General features: G+C 49.8%; 1 protein-coding gene across 9 annotated transcripts in view; it reads left to right on the top strand.

Annotated features, from left to right (window-relative positions):
• The window catches only part of ARHGEF4 (Rho guanine nucleotide exchange factor 4), a 251,231-nt gene that overhangs the window by 225,892 nt on the left and 2,788 nt on the right, over nucleotides 1-22,551 (top strand). For 5 of the 9 annotated variants that reach the window (XM_045066525.1, XM_045066523.1, XM_004777767.3 and 2 more), the window contains 9 exons: nucleotides 2,851-2,990; nucleotides 15,270-15,449; nucleotides 16,473-16,649; nucleotides 16,724-16,903; nucleotides 18,557-18,789; nucleotides 19,103-19,232; nucleotides 20,618-20,749; nucleotides 21,463-21,706; nucleotides 22,434-22,511. In XM_045066525.1, coding sequence (XP_044922460.1) covers nucleotides 2,851-2,990; nucleotides 15,270-15,449; nucleotides 16,473-16,649; nucleotides 16,724-16,903; nucleotides 18,557-18,789; nucleotides 19,103-19,232; nucleotides 20,618-20,749; nucleotides 21,463-21,706; nucleotides 22,434-22,511 — 1,494 coding nt within the window. Of the gene's footprint in view, nucleotides 1-2,850; nucleotides 2,991-4,467; nucleotides 4,934-10,784; nucleotides 11,129-13,449; nucleotides 13,525-15,269; nucleotides 15,450-16,472; nucleotides 16,650-16,723; nucleotides 16,904-18,556; nucleotides 18,790-19,102; nucleotides 19,233-20,617; nucleotides 20,750-21,462; nucleotides 21,707-21,953; nucleotides 22,177-22,433; nucleotides 22,512-22,551 lie in introns of those variants that run through there. The other 4 variants (XR_006602418.1, XM_045066526.1, XM_004777773.3 and 1 more) reach the window with 4 other exon arrangements.

Here is a 22,551-nt window from a genome sequence, read left to right as displayed (position 1 = left end):
TGGCACTTTTTGGAGGCTATTACTTTACTCTGCCTCCCACAAGAATAGAGTCCAGAACTCAATTTAAGGCCAGAGCAGACATCATGGATCCATTGGAAAGCACTGTCTATTCCATAATGATGCTGAGAAAATTGCTTATCTTTACAGAAAAAAATGAAACTGGATTCTAAAAGTTCTGGACCCATTCTCATGTGTGTTCCCATTACCAAGCAATTTCTCAGACACCAGCAAGGTGTCCTGCAATTCAGCTCAATTCTCATACTCACCACCTGGAGATAATTTCAGATCCCACAGGTTAAGGGCTCAGTCCTATATGACCACCCTTGTTCTCCCAGTTCAGGTACTAGTCACAAGCCCCAGGTGTTTCTGATCCACAGGCTATAAATTGGAGGTTCCAACAAAGTCCTGCAATGAGTTCAATTAATTTGCTAGAGCGGCTCACAGACCTCAGAGAAACATTTTATTGACTAGATTACCAATTTATTACAAAAGGATAGAACTCAGGAACAACCAGATGGAAGAGTTTCCCAGGAAACTGAAGGAAGAGTCACAGAGCTTCCATGCCCTATCCCCAAATTTCCATGTGTTCACCAACTAAAAAACTCTCCAAATGCTGTCCTTAGGGGTTTTTTGGAGGCTTTATTATGTAGGTGTGATTGACTAAATCATTGGCACTGCCTGTTGATCCAGCCCCTTTCCCCTCCCTAGAAGTAGGTTGGGGGGGCAGCCCCATCCCTGTTACCTAGGGGCTTTCCCAAAGTATTCATTAACATAAGAAAAGAAACCTTTATCACTCTTATCATAGGATACCCCAGGAGCTCTGTGCCTGGAAAGGGTCAAAGTCCAAGTATATATTTCTTATTATAAATGATAATACCACAGATTTCAAACTACACAATACACAAAAATCATTCCCAAGTGCAATAAAAACTTAATGTCAAAAGAAAAACTACAAAACCTTGAAAGATAACATAGGAGGGTACCTTTGCAACTTTGAGGTGGGGAAGAGTTTATCAGCACGAAAAATATAAACCACACAGGACATGATTGACAAATTTGTCTATATGAAAATTAAGAACTTCTGTTCACCAAAAGCACCTTAAAGAGTTGGGACAAACTACAAAGTGGGAGATGATACTTGTGATACAAGTGGGTGAAAAAGATTTAGCATGCAGAATTGGGGCAGTGTATGTACATATACACATACATAGAAATATATTTTTTACATTATTGATTACATTAAAGACCTTATCTGTATCAATAGATATAGATTTTTCACATTAAGAAAATACCAATGACCCATAAACATGGATAAGGTGTTCACCTCATTAGTGATCATTAGTGGTCAGAGAAATGTAAATTCAAACTATAGTAAGATTCCATTCCACACCCATCAGCCTGTCAACTATGTCTGATGATGTCAGTCCTCAGAGCTGGCTAGGATGGGGTGTGGTGGGAACATTCATACATACTGTTGGATGTCTTTTTTTTTTTTTTTAATTGGAGAGAGAGAGGAGAAAGGGCATGTGTGCATGTCAGTGACAAGGACAGGGAGAGGGAAAGAGAGTCTTAAGCAAACTCCATGCAGAGTGTAGGGCCTGAGGTGGGGCTCTATCTCATGACCCTGAGATCATGACCTGAGCTGAATCCAAGAGTCAGACATTTAACCAACTGAGCCACCGAGGCAACACACTGTTGGAAATTTTAAGTGGTAGAATAGCTTTGGGAAACAGTTTGGCACACCTAGGACCCAGGGATACCACACCTGGGACCCATCCACCTAGACTATCAATTCACATCAGAGGTAATGATTTTTGCCAAAGGGGGCAAAAATTTTAGGCATGACAATGGTTTGTGGCCTTCCAAAGAGCCATGGAACATAAACATACAGTATATTTGTGGTATTAAAATTTCGTTGGGACAATTAGGAAAACAATGTATAAAGGGCTCTTTAGGGGGTAGTAATGGAAAAGAGGTTGAAAACCACTGTCCAAGGGGAAACTCTGGAACATGTGCCCCAGCGGTGTGGAGGTATGTCTGCAGTACCGTCTTTCATACTAGCAGCAATACAGAAAAGCACCCGCTGCTCTCTAGCAGTGCAATGGATATGTAAAATTTGACATGTTCATGATAAGACTGTGCATCTGTGAGAATGAATCAATCACAGCTACATAAGCAGTTGAGCAAAAAAAAAAAAAAAAAAGGCCAGCCAAAGCAGAAACAGTACTGGATGGTCTCATTTACATAAGGTCAAACCATAGAAGACTCAGCAGAAATAAATGCTAGAACACAGCACGGGTGTGATTTATAGAAATAATAGATAGCTCTAAAGGAAAGAAGGGAATGCAGTCAGAATAGAGCATGCAGAGAGGTGAATTCCGAGATTCTGGTATTTTCTTAAGCAGAGTAATTACTATGGAGATCATTTTATTAATTTCTAAACTATACTCAAATATATTACTTTATATTTCTTTGGATACATATGTATTTCAGAATAAATTGTTAGCATTATTCTTAGGAAATAATGGAGTCATTATTTAGTGGGTAGAAGGCTTTGAACTGAATTCAGCTGGAGGGGACTCTTGAGCATCATGCTCTGGCAGATATTTCTGTTTCCTTAGGGTGATGGTGGGGATTGAAGGCTAGGTGATCAAGAGCAATGGGGCAAAAGTCACCTTGTGCACTCTTTCAACCAGACCACATTTTGCAGAAAAAAGGATTTGAAAAACTAGTCCCCAGGTCTTCTCCCACCTCTCAAAGAAAGCTCATTTATCCTGCAAAGGTGCATTTCCTTCTCTGCTTGTCCCCCATCCTCAGCTCCTCTTTGCCACCTGGTGTCTCTCCTTCCAGCTATCCCTGATGGAGTTCTGGACACAGCCCTCCGTGCTGATGAGGTGGAGAGTGAGGAAGACCTGTTTGAGGACATGCACAGCTCCAGCCACCACTATAGCCACCCTGGAGGGGGTGGTGAGCAGCTGGCCATCAACGAGGTAGGGTCAAGGCTGCATGGATGAATGGATGGGAATGGGACAGATGGCCTGGATGTAAGGGTGAGTCCAGCATTCTCTTACAGGCCTAGATGTCCACAGTCTCTGTGTTCCAAGCAGATGGCAATGGCCCCCAGGTGTTTCAGCCTGTGGCTCTCATTTTAGGATGTGGTGTCCACCAGCAGAGCTTACCCCAATACAGGTCTTGCCCCTCTGCTCTCATGGCCTACAGAGAACCCAAGATGGCAGGCATGACCCAAGACATATGATGAAAGAGTGCTGGTGTGTCCTTCCTTATAACAGCCCCATAAGCCATCCTGGACAGAAGACACTCTGCTTGGTAGAAGGGAGGCCAGGGCTTTAGCCCCCTATCCCTCCAAGAAGTTGTCTGGGCAGGATGGAAAGCAAGGCAAGTGAAAATTGATTTCTCTCCTATTGACTCCAAGAGCTCAAAGAGCTTTGTGGTTGTTATGACAACTGTGTGCAAGTTTGTTTGCTTTTCCTACCTAAACAGAAGAAATTAGTGACATACTTCCTCTAGGTAAAACTGGTTCCCCTATCAAGGACTCCTTTTGCATTCTCCAAGGACAGAGACATTTTGAGACCTTGACTCCTCTCTTTTTCTCACTTGTACTTCTATTTTCTCCTCATCTTCTTTTTTTACTTAGTTTGGCAGGTAGAGGACCCCTAAACATAATGTGGTCCATAACCCACATCCATAACACTGCATTCTCTTCCTGGTCATAAGCTATTGTGTATTTCTGTCTCATCAAAACCAGAATCTGACTACCCAGGATCTTGCAACACCTCAGGAGAGGATCAGTTCACAAACACTGTGAGTGAATAAATGGGCTGGTGGGCTTCTCAGAAACCCTCGAGGACTATCCTCATTACCTACTTGACAGATGGGTGCAACCTATAGACGGAGGACAAACTCTTCTCTCATGCCCAGATCTGAATAATTTAAAAGTCATTAAATAATGCTTTATTCAAAATCCATGGTGTTTAAAGAACACATATCCAAGTTAAGTGGACATTTCCAATACATAAAGCCTTTCTTTAAGTACTTCTCATCGGCTATTTTGTTATCTTAAGCAGAATTTACAGATAATGGTTTTGCTTTTCCTTGAAGTCTCAGGCTGCCCTCTTCAGTCTTGGGCCCCAGCCCTGGTAGGGAGAAGCATGGTGCAGGGGGTAGAATCTGAGCACTGGGGCCTCCCAGACCTGGATGATAGTTTCTCCCTGCCCAGGGCCAGGTGTGGAGCTCTGAACGCTGGTTTACTTAACTGTAAAATAGGGTATCGATGAGGTTACCTGAGGACTGACTGAAATAACATAACTACCCTGGCATGTGGTGGGTTCTCAGTAAATTTCCAGCAATGCGAAATACTCACATACAGTTTTTAGGGACTCTGACAAGGTGTGTGGCCACTGGTGTTGTATTGTTAGAATTCCTGTGTCTGTTTTTCATAGCTGTGTGTGTCCTACCTGATGGCAAAATTCTGGTCTGTCAGATCTTGCTGCTGGGGTGGAGGTGTCTTCTGAGGCCCTTGACAAGTTTTTCATTCTTAGATGCTTTGGATGAGGGAAGTCAAGAGCCAGGGCCACTCTAAAAGAACAAATAGGCTCTGGCAGAGGGCATCTTTATGAGGGAAATGAAGGTAATTTATATTATGAATTGGATAGTGTCTATCTTGGCCACCTAGAAAATTTGTTTCCTATTCGGTTCAAAGGTCTTTATTGGTATTGGGGCTTCTGAGTAGACAGAGTGGTAATGTTGTTTCTTATGTTCAGAGCAGTCAGTGCTTTCCAGGTTACTTGTCTTTCCTGGATGTGCCTCTGCGGGGAAGGACATATCACATCCCAGAGGAGGGCAACCAGACCAAGGAGCCGTTCTCCAGGGATGCAGCAAGATCATGCCAGTTGGATGCTGGGCTGCTGACTTGGTTAGTGTCCACCAGGCTACTTACCTTTATGACACCCAGCAGCACTTCTAGATACTTCATGCTATACTGCTCTCCTAGGGCTTATGCTATACTCCTAGGGCAGTATAGCATAAAGGACAGGGCCTGCGTTTGGAGGCTGACAGCCTTGCACTTCCCTTCATCCTGCCACTGGCCAGCTGGGGACCTATGGCAAGTCATTCCCTCCTCAGGGCCTAAGTTTCCTCTGTGGAGTGGATGTGGCATCTGAGTCACATGGACAGCTATAGGAGGGTCACTTATACAGGTTTATAAGATACTGTGTAAAGGCAGGCATTCATTATGATTTTTTTGCAGCATCAAATAAACCCACATAATCAGAAACTGAAGAGCTATGAAAGGTGATTCTCCAATAACAGGCTGGTTCCCTTGGCCTTCTAAGAGCTGCCGAGTCCCACTGTGCTTTCCCAAACCCTCTAACACTCATTGCTGGCTCACAGGTACAGCAAGAAGATTTGCTAGGGTCAATGTGAGTTTCATACTTAGAGATTATAGACGCAACAGGTGTCAAAGAAAAGTCCAGACTAAAGAATAGTTGTCTTGCTCTAAAATCACACATTCACTTGGATTTTTTGGACACATATGAATATCATGTTCTAAATTGTGACACTTTCTTGTTTGTGTTGACTTCAGAAGGAGAGACGACATCTCAATTTCCAAGCAGAAGGGAGCTCAAAAACCATTTCTCCCAAAGAGCGGTAGATACAGGTAGTGCAGAATAGTGAATTCTGGATACAGAAGTGAGTGCATGTGCCCACACTTGCATGCACAAGAAGGTTCTGAGTGTGTTGCGTGGATGTGTATGTTGCATCTATGTGACATATCTACTGAGTATTTAATTCGTGTCTGGTGATGTCCCAGGCCCTGGGATATAGGACTGGCAGGGGCCAAGGGCACAGGGCATTTATGTGAGAAAGTGAGAAAGGACACAGCATTATGCTCATTCTTTATTCTCTGCATCTCACATGGGCCTTGCCCTCATGATCGTCCACCCCTGCTATAGGCGTTCTCTTCAGTGCCCAGAAATATCCCTTTCTTTCTTCAGCATTGTCCCATCTAGTGTGTTGTCCAAATGTTCGAGAGCCAGGCCTGGGCCTATCTGCCCAATTCCTCACCCTCTTCCCATCCTCTCCCTACCTCACAAGACTCTGAGCCTGTCCTGCTGGGTTGGGCACTTATCACTGCAGTCAGGCCTGACAATATCCTTAGCCCGAGCATATTTTCTGGAGTTGAGGGCCGAAAGGAGGAGGAGTCTTGGGAAAACATCATTTTCTTTTCATTCCCACCCAGCTACCCGCCTTCTCCCCACCAAGTTGTGAGATGGGACCAGAAGAAGGGAGAGGACATGGCTCCTGGCTCAGAGGCCTACAGTCTTCTGATGCCCACACTACTGCCCTATAGGTGACAGTGTCTCCCCTATTGGCCAGGTCACAACTGCATGAAAGGAGGGCACATGTGTGGAGCTGGTCTTCCTTCCAGTTCTGCTCACTGCCTGTAAGTCTCTGAGGGCCTTGTTGTGTCCAGGTCTACTCAGAGCACCTGTGCATAGGAGTGTTCTGATGTCCCTGCTCCAGGAGGGTATGGGGGGGACCAGGAATAGTTCCTGGAGCCTCCTACTGAGAAGAGATGAAGTTTGAACTAGAGGGCAGACAGATATAAATCTTGTCATCTACCCTGAGACTTAAAGCATAAAAGGAGCTCTACCAATAGTTAGGCCAGCAGAGTAGATGGGAAGCAGGACTGTCCTGGCCCACCAGGCCACAGGGTCACCCAAGGATTGAAGACAGTCTTGTCATCCTTAAGCTCCCAGAAATTCCTTGTGGAATATTAAGAGGACACTGCAGGACACCATGCCAACTTGTACCCACCCCATCCATGGAGTTAGTCTGACCTTCTCTGCAGATCTTTCTGTCCTCCCCAGTACCTGTGAGCCTGGGTGTCCAGCCCAAGGCCTGACCTGGCTCTTGTACCCCCTTCTTGCACCGTCCCGGGAGAAGAGCCTGATACTGGCCAGTGTTCCAGTTACCTCTTTTATGCCCTGTCTGGGGACAATGACTACACTTAACTCTCCATGGGGTAGAGTAGTGTCAGCTTGAAAACACCCAGGGCCAGGACTGAAAGTTTTCTAGTGGCCAGCATACCAAGAGCAGCTTTCCTCTTCCCTCCCCAAGACATGGTCCTGGGGGCTTATCCCTCATCTGCCCTTCTCCCTGTCAGTCCTGCCACCTTGGCAGCCTGGGTGGGCCACTCCCTGCTGCCATCTCCACCTACTCTACCCTCCCTGGCTTAGCACCATCTAGCTTGAACCCCTCAAGGGTGAAGGCTTTCGCTTTCAAACTATTCTGGCTTTGTTTTTGGTCATGAAACATACACAAAAAAGATGTTGCCACTGTGTTCCCTGCTATACACCCAGTTCCCCAGGCAGGGCAGAGGGCACCCCTTAGTTCTTGGTCCCAGCCCAGGTTCAGAAATTCTTCTGCCCCAGGCTGGTCAGCTGTAGGGGAGATCTTACACCAGAACTGGGCCTTGGATGGAGCCTTAAAGTATGGTCCTCAGGCCAGTCCAGCAACAGGTAGTACAATAGATCCACAGCACTCAGCATGCACTGGCCAGTGGAGTCCCAGAACTTCCTTCTGTCCCTTCTTCCCTGGTGTTTAATGGTTCTGTAACTACAGGGGCACAATAGAACATCTGGCCCAAAGTCAGGGCTTCCAAGCTGCTCCCTACCAAAGGGCATGTCACACAGTATTACCACAGGAGCCCTGGGATTTGGGGTGGCAGAGAGCCTTTGATGCTTTCTCTTCCCCCACAATCCTCCTGAGAGCTTGAGGGAGCAAATCTTGAGCCTAGTTTCCTGAAGAACTGAAGAGATACAGAAATAAGAGAACCAGACAGACAACCAGACAACCAGACAGATGGGACCAGGCTGAACCATCAGCTCTGAGGCAGGCAGCCAGCCTCTATGGACACAATCCTGAACCACTCCTGGTACACACATCCCAGCATCTGCTTAGGGTGTTCAGCAGGATGGGAGTGTCCTCAGTGCACTCATCTGTACTCACTCACATGTATGTGGTACTGACCCACACATAGAAACCTGAACATACAGAAACAAAGTCACTCACATGTGAACACCCACCTCTGCACATATTCCATCACTCATACCCCCATGGAACCTGAAAATCTCTACTCACTTCTGACCTGCTTTTAAGTCTCCTCAGCCCCCACAGCTGCACCCCTCTGATGGCATGGTGACTGTGACAGAGCTCGCTGTTATAGATGGACTGACAGACACCTGCACATGACACCTATAGTGTTAAGTTTGCAGCCTCCATCAGGAAGAAAGTGTAAACTCCTGCATAGTTGACATAAGGTTTTGTTTTGTTTCACGAGTTCATTTCTTTTAGAGAGTATGTGCACCAGAGGAGGGAGGAGCAGAGAAAAGGGAGAAGCAGACTTCCCACTGAGCAGGGATTCTGATGTGGGGCTACATCCCAGAACCCCGGGATCATGACCTGAGATGAAGGCAGATGTCCAACCAACTGGGAGCCACCCAGGCACCCTGACATAGGGTTTTTTTTTAAAAAAAAGCTGTTGAGCCACATGCAGAAGAATGAAACTGGGCCCTTACCTCACAAGATACATAAAAAGCAACTCAAAATGGATTAAAGACTCAAACCAAAAACCTGAAACCATAAAGCTACTAGAAGAAAACAGGGGAAAGCTTCTTGACACTGGTCTGGGCAATGGTTTTTTGGGTATGATACCAAAAGCACAGGTAACAACAACAAAAAAAATAGGTAAGTGGGACTACACTAAACTATAAGCTTCTGTACAGTGAAAGGAAACTGTCAACAGAGTGAAAAGCCAGTCTGTGGAATGGGAGAATACATTTGCAAACATGTACCTGATAAAGGATTAATATCCAGAATATATAAGTAATGCATATCCAGAATATATAAGTAACTCATTAATATCCAGAATATATAAGTAACTCAGGAATAGTAGAAAAAACAAATAATTCATTTTAAAAATGGACAAAAGGCCTGAATAGACATTTTTCCAAAGAAGATACACAAATCGCCAACAGATATATGGACAAACACATGGAACATCATTAATCATCAGGGAAATGCTAATCAAAACCACAATGAAGTATCACTTTACATCTCTTAGAATGCCCATTATTAAAAAGACAAAAGATAAGTTTGGTGACAATGTAGAGAAAAGGAAACTTTTAAACTGTTGGTGGGGATATAGATTGGTAGAGCCAGTATGGAAAACAGTATCGAAGTTCCTCAAAAAATTTTAAATAGAATTATTATTTAATCCAGAAATCCTATTTCTGGACATTCCAAAAGAAATGAGATCAGATCTCAAAGAGATACCTGCATTCCCATCTTCACTGCAGCATTATTCATAGTAGTAAAGTCATGGAAGTAACCTAAGTGCCCATTGACAGATGAATGGACAAGGAAAATGTGGTATATATACTATGAAATACTATTCAGTCTTAAAAAAGGAAAGTCCACCATTTGCGACGACATGGATGAATGTGGAGGATATTATGCTAAGTGAAATAAGCCAGACACAGAAAGGCAAAAAATGCATGATCTTACTTATATATGTAATCTAAAAGTCAAACTCATAGAAGCAGAGAGAAGAACGATGATTGCCTGGAGTTGGGGGAGGGAGAAAGGGGGAAATGTCAGACAAAGGGATACAAAGTGTGTGTGAGATGAATAAATTCTGGAGATCTAAGGTGCAACATGATCATAGTTAACAATACCTTGTGCACTTTAAATTTGCGAAGAGGATATATCTTAAGAGTTGTCACCGCAATAGGGACACCTGGGTGGCTCAGTCCGTTAAAGGGCTGCCTTCGGCTCAGGTCATGATCCCAGGGTCCCAGGGTGGAGTCCCGCATCAGGCTCCTTGCTGCGGGGGGGGGGGGGGGGGAATCTGCTTTTCCCTCTCTCTCTGCCTGCAGCTCCCCCTGCTTGCTCTCTGTCTCTCTCTCCCTTTCTCTCTGAAAAATAAATAAACTTAAAAAAAAAAAAAAGTTGTCACCACACATAGATAGGCAAATGGTAAGTGTGTGAGGTGACAGATATGGTAATTAGCCTGATTGTGGTGATTATTTCACAATGTATACCTCTTCAAAATACCAAGTTGTGCACTTTAAATATATACAATTCGTATTTATCACTTACACCTCAATAAATCTGGGAGGGGATGACTAGCAGCTGAAGAAGCCAGCTGCTTTCCCAAAGGAACAAAATACTGCTCTGATGGGTCAGTAAGGAGAGGTCCTGAGTCAGGGCCTCAATGGAGCACCTCAATGTGGATGACCTTTAGTCTGCCCAGAGTTCAAATCCTGATTCCACCATCCATGTATACCCATGAGGTTTTATGAGTGCGTAAACTACCTGAACTTTTAGAGCCACATTTACTCCTCTGAAGTGGAGGCCGCGATAGCTCTTGGTGTTAGGAATCAGAACTCCTGGTTGGTCCCCACAGCTGAGATGCCTCAGTATCTACGAACTCCCGCAGCACCCCAGAGCGCCTCCCTACCCCCGCCCCCCGCCCCCCGCCCTCCGCCCTCCCCAGCGCCACCGCGGTCCTCTGCGTCTGGCCGGCCGAGGGCCAGAACCATCTAGTGGACCTTGAGAGGTTCCCCGGACATGTAGCCCGGAAAACGCCAAGGGCAGAGCGCCGCGCAAGCCCAAGCCTCCTTACCCCTCCCACCCGCCTCCTCCGCCCCTGCGGTTGCTCCGTTGCTATGGCTGCGGGGCCTGAGAGACAAGGCGCGCACAACGCGGGCTGAGCCAGAGGAGCCCCGGGCTGGGCGAGCGCAGGCGGCTCCGCCCCCTCCGAGAGCTCCCGGCTGCCGTGCTCCCGCCCTATCTCAGCGGGACCTCCGGGCCGCCAGGAGCCCGGAGGCTGGGCGCCATGGCCAGGGCCCCGCAGTCCCGGCGACGCCCCGCGGCGCCCGGGAGCGCCCTGCGCGCCTTGCTGCGCTGCAACCTGCCCCCCGGCGCCCAGCGCGTGGTGGTCTTCGCCGTGCTGGCGCTCCTGGTCCTCATCAACGTCGTACTGATATTCCTGCTGGCCTTCCGCTGACTGCCTGGGCAGGGCGCTGCGGGGAACCGCGCAGGGGTGAGTGGCGCCAGCGTTGGGCTCCTTCGGCAGCCGCGCGTCTTCCCTTTCAACCCTGTCCTTGGTGCCCGCCAAGGCTCCCAGCCCGCAGTGGCCGGAGGTGCGGCGATTGGCCCCCGTCTTGCCCCCGCGATTCCTGTACGGGACGCCACCAGGGGAGGCCTCCCCTTCCAGCCCCATGTGCCAAGGCCTGGTCTGTGTGCACGCCCCGCTGGGGATGCGACCTTGCAGGTGATTCAGTGGCGTAATGACACTTGTGCCACGGGTTCTTTCCATCTGTCCTTTGCACATGTATGCATGTGTATGTGTGTGTGTGTGTGTGTGCAGGCGTGTGTGCGTGTGTCTAAAATGGCGCATCTCTATGTGAAACTGAGGATGTGGATGCAGCTGTGACCACGGCTGTGTATGGTTGCCTGGAATTTGTACATGTGATTGCCTTGTGAGCGGAACTGGACCTGCGTTTCTGTGTGGGTTGAAGTGTCTAGGAAGTGATTGGGCTCCTCTTCATATGTCATCTGCCCTTGCTTTTCCTATTTTAGGTGTTAGTGGTCTCAGATAACCTGCTCCCACTTCAGGTAGAGCCCCTCCTGCATCCCCTCGAAGGTGGGCATTCTGAATACTCCTTAGCCCTTGCTGTACAGGGACCCAAAGTAGCTGAGCCACATTCTTTCCCAGACTGTCTGATTGGAATCCTCTGTTAGTCTGCATATGTGAGAGAGGAGGAGATGGGACAGGGTGAGAAACATAGTGGGTGGTCATCAGGGGGAGCTTTGAGGCAAAGCCTGGCTTCTTGAAGCCTGTCAGAATCTCTGGGGTACAGGAGTGGATCCTGCCCCCTGTCCCTTAACGGGAACAGTTCCCCCAGCTGGCCTCCGCACAAGTATTCCATGTCTCAGAGCCAGCTTCTTCTCCCCACTGCCAGGCCAAGAAAGAGCCTGCAACCCTTGCGGCTCAGCCTACTGGACTTGAATCTGGGCTTCCATGCAACTGCACCTCAGACAGGAAGCATCAGGAAGGACCTCTGCCCAGAAACCATGCAGTGTGGGCTCTGGTGGCCTCTGAGCTGTCCTGGAGTTAGAACGTATCTCTGATCTCTTGGAGCTACATTTTATCTTGGTGACATGGCTTAAATGGTTAATGTCCTTGCTCTAACTTTACAGAACGCCTCACATTTGTAGATATAGAGGAGCTTTGTGGCCCAGGGAGAGCACATCGTTACTTTGGTCATTGACCAATTTGGGCATTGGTCAGGACCAAAGCACAGGGAGATCAGGGGAATTACTCATGGCTGTGTGTCTGTCAAGTACCTCCTGTGCACAGCAAGGTAGGGACAAGGAAGTGACAAAGGTGACCATCCCCACCACCACCAAGGGCTTCTGGATGATTGGAAAATGCAGGCATAGGGGCTTGTCCATAAAGGTTTCAGGAACCATTGTCTCTCTGGGAAGCCCTGCCTCTTTGTCCCACACCTAGAGCCCTTCTCCTGCAGCTATATAGGAAACCACCTGTATAGGATCTGCACCTCTCTGCAAGGGCTGACAGAGGAAAGCAGCAGGAGGACTGGCACATATAAAAGTGGCTTTTTCTCAGGGCTCATTTGAGAGAACCCAGGGTTAGGAAGAGACACCTGACCTAGTTAATATTAGTAGGGAATAGCCTTGGCAGGGAAATGGTGGGAAGCTGGGCTGTGTGGAGTGTGTCTGCATTATGTGTTCCCTGCCTGGGCTCCAGGAGTGAAAGGCAGCTTCTACGCTGTCCTGGAAACCTGCATGTGCACCTGGTGTAAACTGAGGATTGGACAGCATTCACCTGCAGTGTCCTCAGGAGATCAAAGTGGAGCATCCCATTAAGCGACTGTATAAATGTGTTTTGCCAGGTGCATGTCGGGGTGTGTTCAGAAAGAGGGAGTCTCAGGACACTCACCTCTCAAAGGTCAAAACTACCCAGATACCCTGTAGTCGTTTCCTCCATTGTGATGCATACACTTCCCTGAGGTCATACACACCCTCTGTCCTTATGCTTACAATCACCCTTGCTCACACACATCTTCTGTCCTGATGCATCAGCTCACCTGTGATCACTGTCCCTGAAAGAGGACATTCACCTGCAAACCACATTCTCATTGGCTCACACACACCACCCTTGAGTACGCTGCTTCTTCCTTGTCTTCAGGCAAGATCCTTCATGAGTAGGGGTGGTAGCCTGCTCATGTGGAGTGTGCCAGCTCTGGGATACTTAGTCCAGTACCTGCTCACTAGGTACAGCAGGCACTTTCATGTGGCCTCCCTGAGTCCTCTTGTCTGATCTTGTTCATATTGCAGCCAAGAGGTCTTGATCCTGGGGACCAGGCCTTCCTGCAGAAGAGGACATACCTGTAGTAGGTCTTTTTAGCTGGGGTGAGTTCAGTGGTCCCTCGAGGAGGCATGCAGCCCCCCAGGAATAAATAACCCAGTGCTTGGTGCCCAGGGTCTCTGGGTGGGCATCAGGAATCTGCAGCCCCTGAATGGCTGTTGCATGGTAGAGTAGGTCTACAAGTTGGCTGTGGATCATTCGGGGGAGTGGTTTCATCAGGGTTTAGAGCAGGTTTCATCCCCCAGAGAACACGAACTGGAGGTTTCTGAATGTGCTTGCTAAGGCCCTACCCTGGAGGAAGGTTCCAACCTGAGTGGGCTCTGGTACCCAGGTGGCCTATCCCACCCTTCACCTTGCCCATTCAGGGCCTAGGGGAGACCTCCTAGCTACTGGAGCTCTCAGGTGAAGACTCAGACAGTCAGGCTGCTGCCCGGCTCCGGATCCCATTTCAGTCTGAGAAAAAGCACATACACTGAGCTGGGAGCACCCAGAGAAGGCACCACTGGACCTGAAGCCAAGGAAGGATTCAACTTACGAGTGGGGGCAGAGGCAAGCAGTTCAGAGGAAGAGATAGTTGGTGCAGAGGGCCTGGCTGGTGATGCTCTGAGGCCTTAATTGCCAAAGAGGCACCCTGAAGAGCCAACATTTGGTCCCACTAGAGAGAGGCATGTATCTCACCTCTTGTATAGCCCCCAACCTAACTCTCCCGCTTGTCCTAAGCCCCAGGGCCATTCATTATTCATGGAGAAGAAACTGAGCCCACTGTTACAGGAAAGCAGGCATCAGCACAACAGGAAATGGGGCTCTAAGCACAAGGGCTGCCTGGGGCACAAGGGGGAGGGAGGGAGTCCCACCTCCCTGCCTCTCAGGGTAAGGGAGCGTTCCTACTGATTTGAGGTCCATGACCATGTGGGAGGAAGGAAACACACTAAATTATTTCAGCAGAGAGAAGTCAAAGAATTGTGAGCCCCATAAAGAGTGCTGGATTCCATAACCAAGTGCATAAGAACAATCCTGAAGTATCTGTTACAGAAATAGCAGCTTCAAGATGTACCTACCTCCCCTAGACCTAGGGAATAAAGAAAAGAGGTTGAAATAATTAAAGATGAGGATTCCTTGGGCCTGGGACCTAGAAGTCTGAGGCTAGGTGCTGCTCAGCTAGTGCGGAGGGCTGGCGGAGATGGCAAGGGAGGGCCATGAGACTGGTTCTATAAATGTTCAAAAAACACTGAAAAGCAGATCCAGCTATTGTGATGGCTGGGTCCCCATGTACCTGAGAGGAGTGGCACTGCTGCTTGCCAGGGGACCTCACATAATGCAAGTCCACAAGAAGACAGTAGGAGGGAATAAGCCCCTTCTCCCTCCAGCCTTGTGGTCTCCTTCCAGTGCCACATTAGGAGGACCTAATGTGAGCAGAGATGGTAAATGAAGCTGAGGGTAATAATTAAATCACTGGTCTAGTGGGGTAGGTGGAAGATGTGCCCTATGCAGGGGAGTGAGCAACACACTTGCTTCTCAGATTCTGTGGCTCACCAGGATTCTGGTGGTCAAATTCACTTCAGGCTTCATCATGAGCCCTGCCAGTCTAGACATGCCCAAGGCATAGTCCTGTCCCCTGAAGAATGACTGACTCAGAGGGACCCTCTGTTCACCCCTCTGTAACATGAGACAGGATCTCCTCTTTGCAGGGCTGCTAAGGGATGGAGGGCAGAGGGCAGAAACACCGTTCCCCATGAAGAGGTCTACGACAGCCTTCCCACTGATCTGCTATCTGTGGCTCTCTCCACAGCTCATCAGTGATGGCAGTGTGGTCTGTGCTGAGGCACTCTGGGACCATGTCACCATGGATGACCAGGAACTGGGCTTCAAAGCTGGGGATGTCATCGAAGTAATGGATGCCACCAACAGAGAGTGGTGGTGGGGTCGTGTTGCCGACGGCGAGGGCTGGTTTCCAGCCAGCTTTGTGCGGGTATGGCACCAGCCTGTGCTGCTCCTATGCCCATAAGGAGTCAACTGGCTCTGTTCAGAAGTGCAGACCTGAAACTGCTCTGGTGTCCGAGGTCCTGGGCATAGACTTACCCCACCCCTGCCTCCCTCCACCCTCGGGACTGTGCTGAGACTGCAAGGCTGTGGGTTGGGGTGGGAAGTGAGGTGTCAAGAAGGCCAGCTACAGTGTGACACAGGCTTCCTCCTCCTGCAGAGCCATCACCAAATCCTGCCTGCTCCCTGCCTGAGGGCATTGAGGGGTGCCCTCAGTGTCAGAAAGGAATGGGTCAGAAATGATGGTGTGTGGATTCCTCCAGGGGGAATCTGCATATTAGAATTCCATCACCACAGACAACTCAACACCAGGCATTTACTAAATCAGGTGCAGAAAATTTGGACGGGCATCTCAGTTAACAACTTTCACAATGCCCTGGGATCTGGGAAAAGCTACTTACACCTGAGAAAATTGACACATGGACTAGTTAAGTCTTTAGCACAAGAGACCACAGGAAGGGGACCCAGAGCCTAACTGTGGCAGCCTTTGGTCTCCAAGGAAGGAATCATGGTGCCCTCTCAAAAGCCAGGTGGAGGGCAGTGGAGAGGAGATATCGCAGACCTTGGGGTTCACTGCTTCTTCTGCCCCAAACCCCGTGGATAAGCTGCCCACTCTCCACCTCCAGCCTGTCCTACTAACAGGTGGGAAAGCCAGAAAGGCCCCATCACCCATCCACTTCTGTCACAGCCCCTAAAGGGTCTGCCCCTTGTGAGCAGGCACTTGTTCCAAACCGTGAGAGAATGAGCATTTGCTTCGCTCCCAGGACTGAGTCCAGAAACAGCAGAGGAGGGAGAGTGGGTGCGGTCTCGGGTATTGGGGGTAAAAAGGCTGGTGGGTCTATGCATCTTCCGAGCCTCAGTTCCCTGCTGCCGCCGCGTGCCGGTCGCAGGGCGCTGACCCTTGGCAGGGGCTGACTTGAGGCGGCACTGACCAGCCGCGCGCTGCCTGCAGCTGCGGGTGAACCAGGACGAGCCCGCCGACGAGGAGGCTTTGCGGGCCAGAGACGGAGAGGCCGAGGATGGAGGGGCCGAGGCGCAGAGCAGCAAGGACCAGATGCGGACCAACGTCATCAACGAGATCCTCAGCACCGAGCGGGACTACATCAAGCACCTGCGCGACATCTGCGAGGTGAGGCCCGGCGAGGGGCGCGGAGGCTGGCGTGGGCGGGTCCGGACAGAGACCTGATGGGTTGCGGGCCTCAGGGCTACATCAGGCAATGTCGCAAGCGCGCCGACATGTTCAGCGAAGAGCAGCTGCGCACCATTTTCGGGAACATTGAGGACATCTACCAGTGCCAGAAGGCGTTTGTGAAGGCGCTGGAGCAGAGGTTCAACAGGGAGCGCCCTCACCTGAGCGAACTGGGCGCCTGCTTCCTGGAGCACGTGAGCACTCCCCGCCCTAGACACCCTGCTCCCCAGGACCTACTCACCCTGTCTCCCCACTAGGCAGGCCCCCTTCCCTGCCCATCTCTGCTGGGGGTACGCGGCCCACTACACACACACCCTGGCCCCAGCGCAAAGCCTCCCTTTGCCCTTGTCTCCCATGCCTGCCTCATCTCAGAAGTCCAACCTGCAGGCTAAAGCCCAGGAAACTTGCTGCTCTTTTCCCAGAAGCTTCCAGGCCTCACACCCTTACTGCCCAACAGCCCTCACGCTCCCACAGTTTTTGCAGCGTCTCTCCTTGTTTGGGAGGCAGACCAAGTCAGAGAAGGCTCCCTGGAGCAGGGGTGCCTGGGCATCTGTCTGAAAACATTTGCTTGGGCTAGAGTAAGTAGAAGGCAGAGCTGGGCTGGGCCACCTCTTGAGCATCTTCAGAGCTGTTCATAACAGATTCTGGGCTTCCTCACACAGCGAGAAAACTGTAATTTATGGAATGTACAGTGCTTACTTCCACTCTAAATGCCAACTGGCATTTAGCCAAGGTTCATGGGACTAGTCTGGGCTAGATGGACTCCTTCTGGCCTCACCTGGTAAGGAATGCACTTGTTACTATCTCTCTCTTGTGGCAGTTATGTGGGGTTGAGCAGAGGATGCCAAGGCCAGCCCATGAAGGACAGTATGTGTTCTTTCCTGATGTTGGAAGGGCTCTGGTACCTCACTCCAATGGCAGAAGGAAAGCTGGAAAGGGAGACCTTACAATCCCCAAGCAGGGACTAGTGGTGGGTCAGAGCACCTGAGTGAGTATGGGATTTGCAGCCAGTTATTCAACAGGCAGAGCTGTGATGGGGGCAGGAGGGGGAAGGCGGGCACTTTATCGATATTACCTAGTGTAACCATCCCAGCAACCCACCAGTCAGCCAACTGCTGTTACTCTCCTATCCCATCTAAGTCCATGAAATCCTAGTCACTATGGGGCACACCTAATCTTGCTGTCACTCTACATAGATGAAACTTAAAAAAAAAAAAAAAAAAAAGGCACCATGAGTCTCATACGATACACACAATATGGATGGTATCTGTCACGTTATGTTGAACAAAGTGGCAGTGTCTGTCTTTCATATATGAAGCCAGAGCTTTGTGAAGAAGCAAGACACTGGGCTGAGGATGAATACAATCCAGAGGAAATAGCCATAGACCCTGACATCCATTTAATCTCTCATAATCTCTTTCCCCTCTCCCTCCTTTCCCCGTCTTTCCCTTTCCCTCTCGTTCATTCCTTCTTTCCCTCTCTTTATGCCTGTCCCTCCCCCTCTCTCCTCTCCTCTCTCTCTGGTTTTTGGCCTTGATAATGCATCCTTATTAGCATCATTGATTTCATCCAAAATACCAGACATGCAGTCAGAATATCTGCTTGAGGGCCCTGCTGAGAAAGCTGGGTGGCGACAGGGCACACACATGCCTCAGTTTTCAGATTGCTCACATCCCTGAGCCTGATTCCACATAGTTTGTGCCCAGTAAAGTAGGTAAGATAAAGCCTGAGCCCTGTAAACCCAGTTCCTGAAGGAAGTGCAGAGGCTCCCTCCTGATGCTGTGCCTGAGTTGCCTGGGTGGCCTGAGGGACAGGTCACCATCCTAATCTCCAGCTGTGCCCCTTAGCAAGCAGACTTCCAGATCTACTCAGAGTACTGCAACAACCACCCCAATGCCTGTGTGGAGCTGTCCCGGCTTACCAAGCTCAGCAAGTACGTGTACTTCTTTGAGGCCTGCCGGCTGCTGCAGAAGATGATAGACATCTCACTAGACGGCTTCCTGCTGACACCAGTGCAGAAGATCTGCAAGTACCCTCTGCAGCTGGCTGAGCTACTCAAATACACACCTCCCCAGCACAGGTAGGAGGCCTCTGGGAAGGCTGCTCGAGGCTCTTCCTGCCCCAAGTCAGCCGGTTAGTTGAGTCCTGGTAGTGTGTGCACACTGTTATAGGCACCGGCTGACAGCCCATGGTAAAACAGTCCATGCTGTCACATGCTGTCCTTGTAGTGAGGAAAGAGGACAAAAATGGGATATTTAGTTCTGCTGCCTGGTCAGGTGTGCATTGACAAGTGAAGAACTGGCCAAGAGCAGAGCCCTGGAGGGAAGCAGCTTCACAGGGGGCCCTCTCTGCTCTCTGTAGTGCAGCCTTCTTCCATCTCACTTCTGCCCCAGGGATTTCAAGGACGTGGAAGCAGCCTTACATGCCATGAGAAATGTGGCCCAGCTCATCAACGAACGGAAACGAAGGCTTGAAAACATTGACAAGATTGCTCAGTGGCAGAGCTCCATAGAGGACTGGGAGGTGAGGGTCCCACACCCCAGAAAATACCATGGGGCTCTGCCCCTGAAAAATCTAGGAAGGAGCTGCAGCAGGGAGCCATGGTCTTGGGAGATGGCGAACAGGAACTAGTGGTAAGAAAGCTAGTCCTCTACCCAGGCCAACCCACCCAAGCACTGAGCTGCAGGCCTGTGGCCCCTTTCCTGGTCAAGAGTGTAGGGCATGTGTGAGATAGGATGTCGTTCCTGGTGCAGCTGGCCAGCCCAGCAGGACAGTAACTGTTGGGACTCCTCCCAACAGAAGGGTTCAGGCTTGCCACAGCAGAACCAAAAACTGGTTGCCATGGGTCAGAGCCTCCTGGTTCCATTCTTCTGGCTTACACATACCCCTTTTATCTGCCAGTCTTGCCTTCTAAAGCAGCCAGAGTCCTGAACTCATGGGGACATTCCCGTCCTCCAGAGGTCTTCCTGTCATCTCACCTTCACCCATTAGCCATAAAATGTTATGAAAATACAGATTATTGGGCCCCACCCAGAAAATAGAGACTTAGAATCCCTGGTGGGGATGTTGAGCAATGTGTTCTTTGTTTTGTTTGGGGTTTTTTATTTTCCTAGTGGCTGGTTCTGAGGCCCACCCCTGGCCAAGGACCCACACGAATTCACTTATTTCAAACTAAATAGCTGCCAAAAACTCCTGGCTGTGGTTTGCAATTCCCAGGAATGGGAAGAGGGCAGGGGTTAACCTGAAAGTTTGAAGTCTGATGATGGGGCTTCAGGTACTAACTACATTTAGATGAGAAAACTTCCTTAGCCCCTAAAAGACAAGGTTCACAGGTGACTTCTAGCCAGGTCTAATTATTCTCGAGCTCAGCACTGATTGAAATATCATGGGAGCCACATAGGTAATTGTGTATGTTATGGTAGTAATCTTAAAACAGAAAAAAAAGCAGGTGAAATTAATTTTAATAATGTTTTATTTAACTCCGTATACCCAAAGTATCATCTTAGTGTGTACTCAACATAAAATCATTAAATATTTCAGATTCTTTATTGTCTTCAAAATCGGTGTTACTTTATTTACATGACATCTCAGCAGGGATTAGCCATATTTCAAGTGCACATGCCACTGGCTGCCATATTTCAAGTGCACATGCCACTGGCTGCCACTGGCCCCATTTTGAAGAGACAAGCAACTTGTCAGTCAGACAACCTTTCCACTCTCCACCCTCCCCAACAACCCCCACCACTTCCTTGGGCTTCAAGAGCAACCCCTCCTTCGGTGGCCTGCTGCTTGATACCTGTCAGTGGGGAGCCCGCCCAACCCATGATGGAGGCAGGAGGCAGTACCCAGCGGAGAGGGCTTCCAATGTTGGGTGCATTCAGCTCACAGCTCTCCTTGGCGTTTCCCAGGGGGAAGATATCCTGGTCAGGAGCTCAGAACTCATCTACTCGGGGGAACTGACTCGTGTTACCCAGCCACAAGCTAAGAGCCAGCAGAGGATGTTTTTTCTCTTTGACCACCAGCTCATCTATTGCAAGAAGGTACCAGATTTGCTGTGCTCTGCTGGATGAGCCATTTAGAGCAGGAGTGGAGGGGTGAGGCTGAGGACTGGGAGTAACTGCCAAAGAAAAGGAGCCACACACAGGTGCCTTCTTTTTCTGGGGAACTTCAGTGGAGCAGGCCCTTCCCTGGTCCGGCTTCTAGGACTGGGATGAGGGTGATTCTCTGCAGAGGGAGCCAGATAGCAGTGGCCCTCACAGTCTAACCAGTGTTGTTAGTACTCTCTTGCCTAACCTAGGCCCTACTTGCTTCTAAACCCACCTCCCCTATCCCTGCAAACCTCAGTTCCCTGAGCCCTGGGGTCCTTGCTCATACTGCCCAAGTGCCTGGCCACTGGCCCTGGACCCAGCCTGCTAGGCCTGGTACTCTTAGCTTCATGTGGGATGAGCCATTGTTTCCATGACTTCCTCACCATGAAACTATGGGTACCCTAAAGATCCTCCAGGCCAGTCAGTAACTTCACTGAAGGAGTGAGGCTCCTCCATCATGTGTTCAGCACACAGGTGTGGGCCACACCACGTTCACTCTGCCGTCTTGAGCTCACTGTCTGCTGGGGAAGTGGGTGAGCAGCTCACTGGCCCTTCCCATTGCAGGATGTGGGGTGAGGCATAAACATGGTCAGGAAAGTGGTTCAGAGGCCTGGGAGGGACCCTGACAAGCAGAACAGACCAAGAGCTTACAGAGTCTCTGGCAGGACCTTCTCCGCCGGGATGTGCTGTACTATAAGGGCCGAGTGGATATGGATGGACAGGAGGTGGTGGATCTGGAAGATGGAAAAGACAGAGACCTCCACGTGAGTGTCAAGAATGCTTTCCGGCTGCTCTGCGGCACCACAGGAGAGAGCCACCTGCTGTGTGCCAGGAAGTCTGAGCAGAAACAGCGCTGGCTCAAGGCCTTCGCCAAGGAGAGGGAACAGGTGCGGCTGGACCAGGAGACAGGTGCGAGACCCCACCATCCTTGCTCCACTGTGAGGGCCCACTCCTACTAAACTCTGAATGCAAGGTCAGGAGAACCTTGAGACTGTGAGACAGCATGTCCCACAGCCCAAGGACCTCAGGTTTTGGTAAGGCTCCAGAACCTCTTCATTTCAGCCCCAGGGCATGGGTCTCCTGGTCTGTTTGGGGTTTGCTTCCAAAACAGTCACATATGTACGCACACTTTATAAGGTGGGGGCCCTCTGCTCAGTTGCAGAAACCTGGTGAGGCCCCTTTCTAGCATGGACCATTCAAGTAGGATTTGGGCACTGGCTTTGAGAAGACTCCACTCCAACATAAGCAAGGCACCTCCGCTACTGCATTCCTCTCCTCACCAGCATCAGGCTCAGAGTGATCTGATTGGATCTTGGTCTGGGAAAGCCATATGGAGAGAATGGACACTAGATGTTGGAGACATCAGAGATTGGGTCAGGGTGAGAGATGGGATAGGGCAAGATGTGGGGAGGGCCCTTGTGCATGTCCTCTGCCTGGTTGGCCAAGGTAGGCTGGCTGAGCAGGATGCTGAGCATCTGCAGCCTGATGGGACCCCAGACCCTGTGGGGAGGTGCAGGACCACAGAGGACCACAGGTTCCAGGAGGCACAGGACAAGAGAAATATTGGCTGGGGTGGTGGAACGGCAGCCAAGTCCTCAAAGTAAGCAGAGGTATTATTTGTGGCCCTCTCTCCCAGGCTTCTCCATCACCGAGCTGCAGAGAAAGCAAGCCATGCTGAATGCCAGCAAGCAGCAGGCCACTGGGAAGCCCAAAGGTAAGTGGATGGTACCCTAACTCCTCCCATAGCAGCCTGA

This window comes from Mustela putorius, unplaced genomic scaffold (genome assembly GCF_011764305.1).
Source record: "Mustela putorius furo isolate JIRA1106 unplaced genomic scaffold, ASM1176430v1.1 tig00003867_pilon_pilon_pilon, whole genome shotgun sequence".
NCBI classification, from domain to species: Eukaryota; Metazoa; Chordata; class Mammalia; order Carnivora; family Mustelidae; genus Mustela; species Mustela putorius.
The sequence above is the reverse complement of the archived record's forward strand: the minus strand, read 5'-3'. Positions and strand labels throughout refer to the sequence as shown.